Raw genomic sequence first — 11,941 nt, forward strand, 5'->3', positions numbered from 1 at the left:
CCTGAGCATCTCCGTGTCTAATATTTTAGTTACTTTGTGCCCTCTGGGTTGTTTGTACCGTTTTAACACTAAAGTCAAGCTACTGTGTTTTATGAGTCTTCTGAGCAGTTTCCACATAAAAGAATATTTAAGTATAATCTGATAAGCAGATCCAAAGTCTCAAAAGAAAACTAAATTTAATAATTATAATAAAACTGCAATAACATTGGCTATTTATTTACAGTCACTTTCTTTTGACCTAATCATATTAGCTCTTTAATAAGGTAAGGAAATCAGAGAACCTACCCCTATTAAAGTTACTCATAAAAAATGGTATCTTTAAATGTCACTAAACATAACCTTTGCTATTGGGAGCCTACCAAAGAACCGACAAGATTAATCTCAGAATATCTTTTGTTGATTGCTAATGACTATTTAGACTTGATACTCAGAGACTTTTAGTGGAAGCTTTCAAAGGAATGGACAATTTTGATCTCTATATTGTGGAAGACAATAAAATACTGGCTTATAGCCAAGTACTGTTGGTGACTTACTCTCTTAAAACAGTCTCACTGTCCTCCATGGTAAAAGAGAAAAAAAAGGCTATTGTAAATTCCCTTTGTTTGTGAGGGTTTGAATGCCTCAAAAGTAGGATTATGTCAGAAAGAAGTGGACATAGATAGACGTGGGTGAAGATTTCCATAATTATGGGCTCAACCTGGTAGCAAACCATGTGCCTTGTTTATTCCCCATGCTTATATACTCATTGGGTGGTGTAACGGTTAATTTTATGTGTTGACTTGACTGGCCCCCCAAGGGGTGCCCAGATTAAACAATATTTCTAGGTGTGACTGTGAGGGTGTTTCTGGACGAGATGAGCATTTGAACTGGTAGACTCAGTAAGGCAGATTGCCCTCCTTGACGTGGGTGAGCATCACTCAATCTCTTGAAGGCCCAAATAGAACAAACTGGGGAGGAAGGAGGAATTTGTCCCCTTTTTCCCTGTCTCACTGTTTAAGCTGGGATATCTCATCTTGCATTACCTGGATTGAGTTTTACATCATTTGCTCCCTTGGTTCTCAGGTGTTTGGACTTAATTACACTATGGCTTTCCTGGGTCTCCAGCTTGCAGATGGTAGATCATGAATTCTCAGCCTCCATGACTGTGCGAGCCAATTTCTCATAATGAATCTTTTATATCTATCAGTTGATCGATCCACTGGTAGATATCTCCATCCTACTGGTTCTATGCTCTGGAAAACCTTGACTTATACCTGTGGCTGTTCATCCACATTATGTATCTTAGGGGACAGAAGCAACTTTGTGAGACCAGGCTAACCAACCTGAGCCTATAGAATGACCTTTTGAGAAGACTAGGGCCGACTTTTCTACATCAGCAAAGCACCTCAGTGCAGACTGTTGACCTTACTTTTGTATAACCTTACAAAGTAGATTCTGTCTGCATAGCTCCCTGGCAGAGTGTCACATCCGTCCTCTACCACCAGCACACCCGCTTGCATGGCTCAGCTACGTTACAGTGGAATTGTGCCTGAGAAATGGGGTCATTCTTTTGCTACCACTGAATATGCCAAATGCCGCTTTTGAAGCTTGAGATCCCCTGAACTCTCCACGACAGGAAGCTCTTGCTTCCATCAACCACTCAGATCACTGGCCCAAGAGGGGTTTCTCTTTATTATAACGTAAAGACTTAGGACACTCGTGAGGAAATGCAGAGGAAGAAATATTAAAATACAGTTTTCTCACTTTTTGCTGTCAGGCTGTCATTATTTATAGCTCAGTGGTGTTAGCTATTTGAGATTCACATTGCTAATTTTAGATAAATTGACATAGTGTACACTCTCCTTCACTGGTTGTAATAATGCCTTCGCAGAAATTTCCTGGTTCAAAGGTTTCCATCTGAACAAGTAACTTAAATTTCCTTCCACACTCTGGCAAAAATACAGCATGAAATTGCAACTCTGGTATTCATTTGTTAGGGGTTTGAAGGCTGTCCTATAAGATACCTACTAATTACACAAGTGAATTGAAGCAAAGTACAACTTAACCATGGTCAAAGACAACTTACTTGTTCATTTTTAGTAAGCCTGGTTTTGTTGTGAATGTCTGACGTGACCAAATTAAATCCGTGTCTCTCCGACAAGATTCTCAGAAGCAAGACCACAGTACGACTCCCACACTTGCCTACTCTGTTGTATACCACCTGGCTCGGGAAAGGTAGCACCTGGGAAAGAACGAGAGAGCAAATATGAGACTTTTCGGGTAAAAGACTTAGGATTCTTCCCTCAGCTTCTGAACAATAAATGTTTGATCAATCTAAATGAGAAGGATCCACATGGAACCGATGAGAGGAAAGGAAGCGATGAGCTGGTATTTACCTTCCTAGTGTAACTTGAGAGAGATGCTGGACTTGTCACCTTGCTATCTGCACTCATACTTAAAACTGGCAAAATCCCATATCGTCTATAAAACTGATCATGAAACTTTTTTTTTCCCTTAGGAAGAAAACATATAAATATGTGCTTTTATGATAATAATCTCTCATAAGTTACATTATGCTTTATTAGAACTTAACTTGTAGAATGCTGAAGGGAAAATGTAGTAATTTTAAAAGTTGAGACATAACTTAGATGCAATAAAATTTGCCCTTTTCAAGTGTACAACTGATTTTTTTCTGTTAACAAAATCGTGAACCATCGCCACTAATTACAGAACATTTTCATCACCCCGAAAGAAACTCTGTACCCATTAACAATCACTTTTCATTTCCCTCACTACTTTGGTTCCTTTAAACCATTTATCTACTTTCTGTCTTTATGGTTTTGCCTCTATCCTTCTGGACGTCTCATATAAATGGAATCATAAAATAAGTGGCCTTTTGCATCTGTCTTCTTTCATTTAGCATGATGTCTTCAAGGTTCATCGATGTCGTCGTAGGAATCAGTATTTCATCCCTTCACATGGCTGAATAATATTACATTCTATAGACATTCTGTATTTTGTTTATATATTCACAGTTGATGGACATTTGAATTGCTTCCACTTTTTGGAATAATGATTCTACAAACAATTGTGTATAAGTTTTCGTGTGGACATATGTTTTTGATTCACCTCGAATATATCCTAGGAGTGAAATTGCTGGATTACATGGTAACTGTTTAATTTTTTGAAGAACGGCCAAACTGTTTTTAATACAGCTGCACCATTTTATATTCCCACCAGTCATGTGTGAGAGTTCCAATTTCTCTACGTCCTTGACAATACTTGTTATTGCCTATTTTTTTTTTTTAATTATGGTCATCGTGATGGGTGTGAAGTGGTATCTCATCGTGGTTTTGCTTTGCATTTCCCCGATGACTAATGATGTTAAGCATATTTCATGTGCTTATTGGCCATTTGTATATTTACTTTAAAGAAAAGTCTATTTAAATCCTTTGTCCATTTTAAAATTGAGTTATTTTTGTTGAGTTTTAAGAGTTCTATATTTATTCTTGATTTGCAAATATGTGATCTTTAAATATATAGTCATTTTATGGACTGTCTTTCCATTTTCTGCATGGTGTCCTTTAAAGCAGAAAAGTTTTTAAATTTTGATGGAGTCCAATTTATCTAATTTTTCTTTGGTTGTTTGTGCTTTCGGTGCCAAATCTAAGAAACGACTGCCTAATCCAAGGTCGAAAAGACATATACCTATGTTTTCTAAGAGTTTTATAGTTTTAGGGTAACATTTAGGTCTTTGATTCAGTTTGAGTTAATTTTGTGTATGGTGTGAGCTAGTAATTTAACTTAATTCTTTTGCATATGAATATCTATTTGACCCAGCACTACTTATTAAAAAGATGATTCTTTCTCTATTTAACTGTTTGGCACCCTTAGTAAAAATCCACTAACCATAAATGTATGAGTTTATTTCTGTACTTTCAATTCTATTCCACCAATCTATAGGTTCATCCTTATCATGCCAGCATCAGTCTTGATTACTATTGCTTTGTCATAAGTTTTGAAATTGGGAAGAATGAGTCCCTTCAACTTGGTTCTTTCTTTTTCAAGATTGCTTTGGCTCTTCTGGGTCTCTTGTATTTTCATGTGAATTTTAGGATCAGCTTGTCAATTTCTGCAAAAAAGGCAGTTGAGATTTTGATAGGGATCGTGTTGAATCTGTAGATCAAACTAGAGACAATTGCATCTTAATAATAATAAAACTTAATAATATTAAGCCTTCCAATCCACAAACACAGGATGTCTACTTATTTAGTTCTCTTTTGTATCACTGATGTTTTACAGTTTTCGGTGTACAAGCTTTATATTCCTTTTATTCTTTTTGATGTTATTATAGATGGAATTGTCTTCTTAGTCTCATTTTAGATCTATTGGTCATTGATAGATATAAAACTGATTTTTCTATATTGATATTGTATACTGTAATCTTGATAAATTCATTTATTAGCTCTAATAGTTTTCTTCGGTGTGCATTTTTTAAGATTTTCTATATACATGATCATGCCATCTGCAAACAGAGAGAGTTTTACTTATTCCTTTCCAATATGGATGTTTTTTATTTCTCTTTCCATTATGAAAAGCATCTGATTAAATATTTATATCCCCAATGAGGATATTATTTCCATTTCAAATGCTCAGCCTTGAGTGACAACTGACAAATGACAACTAAATGATTCCTTCATTCAGCACATGTTAATAACAGAAGGCCATGAAAAAGCCCAAAGCTGAAGAATATAGCACAATACAAACATAAACAAACTCCCAACTTGCCTATGTTATATAATTTGAAATTCTGTACTGTAATTATGTTTACTTATTTTCTCAAAATATTTTATATGCAGAGTAAGTAGCATTTCATAAATTTGGAGTTTAAAGTCTAATTGTCACTGGAGTAAAATATAATATCTAGATCATACGCTGAGAAACCAGTCATGCATCATTTTGATTTAATTTTTCAGGATTTACTTTTACTGAGCAAAACCTTGTTTCTTTAGGGCTAGTCAGTTTCTTCTATTAAGTGTCTTCACAGTGCCTAGAATACGCCTTGTATAGACAGAGCCTCAACAAACATTGATTGGTTCTTGGTAGCTTGAGGTGTTTAATGAACTACAGCTGATCTTTTTGACTAAATGCTAAGAAAAGCCATCAAGTAAAAAGATATTCATAATAGGCCATTTTATTTGTGGTTTAATCAGTGAGTACTAAAAAAATCTGTTCTCAGGCAACAATTGGATAAGTTTAGATATTCAGATAAATCATTTAGTTCTTAATTATGAGATTATGACCCAGGGAGGTTGAACTGGACTTTATGATTAATGTACTGATATTAATAGTGTTTGTAAGTCAGACTTTCCATAATAACCAGGCTAGAGTCTGGATTATGGTTGTGTCAGAGCTGCCAATGTAAACACAAATTTTAATTTCTTTGGAGAAATAAACTGCTGAAGAATTGGGGTGAATGCATTTTTCCCTGTCTTCTAGCACAGCATAGAACAGCGCAGGAAACTTTGCTATGACTGAATTGATGACGTGGAAGATGTGAGTTACCACATATTAAGTACTTTATTCCAAGAGTGCAGGTATATCTTAAAAGATTTAAATGAAGAATTGAAGCATTTACTTAGAAACCAGAGGTGAAAACACTTAATGTCTCCTGAATTTCTTGGGTAATCAATACAATAGCAGGTTTAGTATCTATCTACTACTACCTTTTGCTAATAGCTAAAGATGTTATTTAATTTTAGGTTACTGGTTAGATTTTTGAAAATACATTTATTTTAATTCTTTCATTAGTCTTGTGGGAAGCTCCGAAATATTGGTTACAAATATTTGTTATTTGAAAAGAACACTTTTATAAAAGGAAGAATCCCTCCATCATTCCTGCACCTCTATGTGAAAAGAAAGGAGAGCTTAACATCCCCCCTGTGACACCATTTTTACCATTTCTTGAAACACTAACGTACAGCTACAGAGTATAAACACAGAGCTTCTGGAATCAGTCTTGTGACTTTTGAAGATATAGCGTACACCATCAGAAACATAAATCTCTCTCAAATTTAGGGTGGGGCTTTTAAATCACTTTCTGAAAGAACCCTGTGGAATGCCCTGGAAATGGGCAAACATAGGCAGGCCAAATCAATGTGTTGATGTTGGATAAGATTGTAAAATTAACAACAGGAACTGTAGATTTGCTCCTGAAGGTCTGCTTTAACAATCATTGTCGTCTTTTATTTGAAGTGCACTTTCTGAAACGATGGTGGAAAAGGGACTGATATTTATGGAGGACTGGTCCTGACCCTGTCCTAGGCTCTGTGCCATGTAAACCCTTTTAATCCTTGTTAATGATACTAAATCAGCACTCTAGCTGTGCATTGCTTTAGGAGTTTAAATTATCAAGTAATTTAAGTGTCATTAATAGCACCTAAGCGACTCTCCTGTGTGACCCCCACAGATCACAGATTCATAGAACGATAGAGTTTAAGGCCCAGAAGCAACTCAGAATATAATCCATCCACTCCAGTCCCCTCCCCACCCCCACACAACCACCCTCCATCACCCACCCCCAGCCCGATCTGTGCTTGACTTGGCTAGAGCTTGTTTTTACATTGTCTTTCCATCTTCTCAAGTACTCTGTGCAGTATATATTAGGACTATTCTTAGATGAGTAAACTAAGGCCCAGAGAGATCATTTGTCATATCCAAGGTCAGAAAGCTAAAAAATAGAACATAACAACTAAAACTCGGTTCCGGTTCTCCTGATTCCTAAGGCGACACTGTATCTAATATACTATAATGTCAAAGGGTGAAAACGATTTTTAGTTTGACTTCCGCGACACATATATTCTTTCTTTTGTTATGTCTTGAATGTATCCAACCTCATTAAATGCCATTTTTCAACAGTCAACTATCACAACCAGTATGGTTGGCCATTAGCATCCATTGTTAAAGTCCCTGGAATGCTCAGGGCTGGTGATTAGCCCCTCTCTCTCCTTCCTGAGGATGTATTTTAAAAGCTAATGTAAGCACAGAGTGTTGACACAGCTAATGGAGGAGCAGAAGGATGTAGTTTTCCCTTTACTCCTTCCCCGATTTATCGTAGATGGTCACAGCCGCCTTGCGTACTGTGAACCACTTCCGCTGGGAAAGGAAAAAATAGAAAGAAGTTGAAGAAAAGTGTTTACAAAATCCTAAAGCCACTTGAAATATCTATCAAGACAAGGAAATATCCTCCAATGATAATGACTGTGAAAGGACTTCGAAAGACCTCTTAAGATCAACCTCAAAAATCTCCGTTCTCTTCAATAGACCTTTGCCAATTGTCAGGCAGAAAACTACATCCCAACTTAAACGTTCCTATCATCGCTTGCACACAAATTTCGAAGACTTACTGTTTCTTTGGGTGTCCTGTAAAGAAGTACACACCAAAAGCCCTCACACTCACCCTTCCCCAAATGATTCTTTATTCTTGACAACTATGGTTATGTGAATGTTATGTCTGTGGTTTCCATTTTATGGTCAATTTGTAAAAGTGAAAGGAGCTCCAAAATATTTCACTCTATGAATTATATGTTTCTAGGTTGCCTGCCTTCTAAGTTCTACACATGCCACAAATCCTCAGGGCCTGACAGGCTTGTGTGGAGCATGCCAAATAAACAGAAGTCTTTCCAAAATCCTGAGCACGACAGTAACTACCACTAGAAGACATCCACAATTTCAATAGCTTATCCCAGCTTTGAAATGGGGAGAGGAAAAAAAGAAGACTTCCTAGGTAAAAAGCAAAATTGGTTTAGACCAAGACTTTCATAGCCTATGTTTATAGGACTCTCTGCGGACTGGTCTTATTGGAAGAACTAACATCAATCTTGCTTTTAAGTCTCTGCAAAATGATATTTAACATAGTATGTTACAAGCTGTGGTTCCCAAATGGCTATATATTCGAATTGCCTATGGAACTTTTCAAAATGAGATTCTTGGGCCCCACTCTAAGACTAACTGCAATAGAAAATCTAGGATGAAGATCAGGAGCCTAGCTCTAAAGAGTTCCTCTAGGGATCTGTGACCACTAGGTCCAGTTTCAAGGAACTGCTATTGTAGATGACTCCTGGTCTTCTGTATTAGGCCACTGAGTGGTTTCATGCAGCTTTATGAGGGAGGAAGGTCAGACAGAGGATTGCCTAGGTGATACTGGAGGGGATCCTGAGTAAAAGGCACTGTCATGTCTTCCTTTTGAGTGCCAATGGCCTTCCATCCACAGGAAAAGGTCATGATTAACGTGACAAACATGCTCACACTACAGTAAATGTCTACTCACTTAGAATGACTAGAGAACAGTTATGGGGGTTAACTGAATGTGTAACATGCAGAAATTTGTATCAGACTCTGGCAAAGCATTAGCTCCTTAGTACTAATAATATGCTACCGAGGAAATGATTTTCTTTGATAAATTAAATTGTCCTTTGTGAATTTACAGTACCTGTAAATTGGGGTTGAGGGCAGTCAATCACTGCCAGGGCTTTGTGAGGCTTGAACTCAGGGACAGTTCTGCTACATGCTGCCCATGTGACTTTGAGCACGTCAAATCCATTCAGTGAATCCTGATTTTAAAGTTTCCCAGGGCACTGTGGTGCTCAGAGCCAGGTGAGTCACACCTGTGAGCCTCAGCTTCTGCATCAGTCAAAGGAGAGAGATGGCTTGTAACCCAACGACTGATGCTCTCTTCAGAGGCTATTACATGATTCGTTTTAATCTATATTGTTATCAAGATATAACCTGGAAATTCTTTAAAAATTAAAACTAGATTTGAACACTTTTCCTTGCCAAACACATTTATAAAAGAAATGGGGGAGGGGGGAAAGTTTCAGTAATTTGTGCTGATGATATGGATTCCAGCTCCACGGGTGTTCACGGTTTTGTTTGGGAATCTCTGGTGCATTTCTGTACGTGTCCCGCTCTTGTTTGAGCTTGTCATGTAATAAATCTACCTTTATGCCCCTCTTATGTTTCTCCTCCTTTCCACAGTTTTAATCATTTTGCCCTCTCCGTGTTTTATAAGACCATCACTGAACACCGGAGGCTGCACATGGCTCACCCTTCGAGTGGTGCTTCCAGAACTTGGCAGTGATTCTCACTGGCTTTTGCCCATCAAGCTCATCTAGGTCTCCTAACAAATATACCTCCAGTTTCTAATCACTATCAACTCTCCAGATCCCTAAACTCACTTCCCTCATTCTAGAAGAGGAAACATATAGGACCCACTGAAGAACTCTATTTTCCCTCATTGTCATTCCTCAAATGACATCCCTGTAGCTTCTAATTATTCATAACCCATTTTCTCCCTGAAGCCTTGCCAAATCTGAACCCTTATGCTTTCTTCTTTTTGCCTGCTCCTACTTGAAATAGGACAATGTCTAATGTTATTTGCCAAAAGACAAATATAGCTATAAATCCTTTACGAATCCATCAGTTTTATTCCTCTGATAGACTGAGTTTATCTGAGATGTGCATAGTGGGTAATTAATAAATATTTATCTGTCTATTAAATAAATAGGCTGTTGGGATGAAAATACTATTAAATGTTGTTTTAGAATAAATGCTGTCATATCGATCATTTGGTTTTGCTGTCATATTTATCACATATCTTTTGGTTGTCTCCTAAGACTATAAAGAAAGTCCATCAATCTTTCTACACTCATATTTTGAAACACTCTTATTTGTTGTATTACATGAGAAAAAAAAAAAGGTATGTGGAAGTGGAGAAAATCCCCTGGACTGACAGTAACGAGACTGACTTTTTCTTGACCAAACTAGTTGAGTGACATTGAATAAGTGACCTCGAATAACTTCTCTGAGCCAAAGTTTCTAGTATAAATTGGGGGTACTGAACTCGATGATTTCAAGGCTCCTTCCTGTTTACACTAAATGATGTTAATTACAACGGGGCTACACAACACTTAGAGATGTTCAGGAGGTCACCTGAATGGCATCCTGCACTTCTAAATATTCATTCCATCTGGCCTCTCTAATGTCCTCATCACCATGTACAGCATCATTATGCTGTTCCCAAGAATGCTGAAACAGCATCCTCACGCAAAGAAGCAATTTTCACAAGGAGCCAGAAAGGGTTTTTGGATGTGATGATTAAACTATCTTAGCTGAACTTTATAGTATTCTTCAGAAAAATATGACTTTCAGTTTGATTAAAAACTCAAATTTCAGGTGACCTTGGGTGAATGCTATCAAGTCCATGGACAGGAAGATGAATATTTTCAAACTTCAAATTGACAAATGCAAAGAAAATATACACGTCAAAAAGAGGCAGATTCATTGTTAATTTTGCATCATTCTTTATGCTTCTTTCTATGGTCAGTATACAAATCAAAGACAAGAAGTCCGTAATCTGGATATCTTATTACTATAGTATGTTACAGTTTCTAAATTCAAACCTAGGGTTAGTCTATAGAAAACTGAGTCCATGGAATACTCATATGTTTGACAGAAAAGACAAATGAAATCTACCTGCTGCATATACATAACATGAGCAGAATGGGGAGGATGCAAAAGTTTTAGAGGCTAAATTATGCTGAAGAAATATTTCGGGTATTTACAGAGGACTTGATCTTGCTTCTGCACAGTACGAGAGGGAGCCCTACAGCACTTGTGTGTGGAACCTCTGTCTCCTTCCGAGGGCCCTTTATAATCGACATGCATTACAGGGAAGGAGAGAACCCCACGCTGGGTTTGACTCTCTATTTAACCCTCACCTTATCTAACCTATAAATAACATCTTATTTATACAAGTGTATATATCTTGTATGTTTTGCCTAGCTCGATGGCACTATAGGTTAATATTGCTGTAGTAAATCTGGACCAATTCCAGCCATTTCTGGTACTTTCTTATGTTATATATTCTGTGATCTAAAAGTCTTTAATAAACAAAACTCTGAAAATGAGAGTTGGAGGTTTCCCAGTTAGAACAGAGACGAATTCATGGTCCTCAAATTAGTTCTAGATCTGGAGTTGTTCCTTTTTTAGTATTAATCGATTCACTTGACTTTTTACATTAACTTTTGGACCAGACTATGGAATTATGCAGATGCTTTCATGTAGACAGTCTTTCCACCAGACCCATACACTTAGTTTAACTCTTCATTTAGATCTATGACATGTTTCCTCTTAGCCACACACACAACTCTAAATACAATATACATAGATGCTCTATATAGACTTTTAAGAGTTAAGAGTCTGCTTAAAGTTAAACTTTATTTCTTTATATTTGTCCCTTTTTTTAACCAGGAATTTACACTTTGTGCCCAATCGAAAAACTCATTTGTTATAATACAATAGAGAAGTGTTGATTATCGATTATAAGTTTCATAATTTATAGCAGGTATTGTTGCCATTGGCTGACCATTCAGTTTAGAACAGTTTCCTCTGGATGTTGGTGGGGGGAAAAAAAGTCAATTACTCCCATTATAAACTTCACAAGAGAAGACTGCCCGCATTGTAAGTAGTACAAAGGCTGGAGGAATGGCCACGCTTGGTTGCCTATAGTCCTCTCTCTCATCAAAGCACTATATAAAGATTCTAAGACCAAAGGCTCAGATTTACTACTTGTTGTGAACCACATAATTACATTCCATTTAAAAATGTCTATATAAATTTTTAGTTTATATCAAGAAACTTATTTTTGGATTCAAATGATCATTTTTTAAATTCCTTGGCCGAGTTGAAGGTTTTTATAACATAACCCACACTTTAAAATAGTGTGGTAGATTGGTACAGTAAGTACCCACAACCAACCCCACCTCCCTATATCTATGCAGAGGAGAACCTCCTCCCACGTGGACTTTGGACCTTGCCATACGACTGGCCAGTGAGACATTAGTAAGCACACTGCAAGCAGAAGCTTGAAAGAGCTTGCCCTTTGGGCCGGACCTCATTTGCC

The 11,941-nt window shown here is 37.1% G+C and overlaps 1 protein-coding gene across 2 annotated transcripts in view; it reads right to left on the minus strand.

Annotated features, from left to right (window-relative positions):
• The window catches only part of UST (uronyl 2-sulfotransferase), a 257,699-nt gene that overhangs the window by 102,981 nt on the left and 142,777 nt on the right, over window positions 1–11,941 (minus strand). The window contains exon 3 of one of the 2 annotated variants that reach the window (XM_006915336.3): window positions 2,066–2,221. The exons of the other annotated variant lie outside the window; for it this stretch is intronic. Within the exon in view, the coding sequence (XP_006915398.1) occupies window positions 2,066–2,221 (156 nt within the window). The remainder of the gene's footprint in view (window positions 1–2,065; window positions 2,222–11,941) is intronic. 2 annotated transcript variants of the gene reach the window in all.

Source organism: Pteropus alecto, unplaced genomic scaffold (assembly GCF_000325575.1).
Source record: "Pteropus alecto unplaced genomic scaffold, ASM32557v1 scaffold185, whole genome shotgun sequence".
NCBI lineage: Eukaryota > Metazoa > Chordata > Mammalia > Chiroptera > Pteropodidae > Pteropus > Pteropus alecto.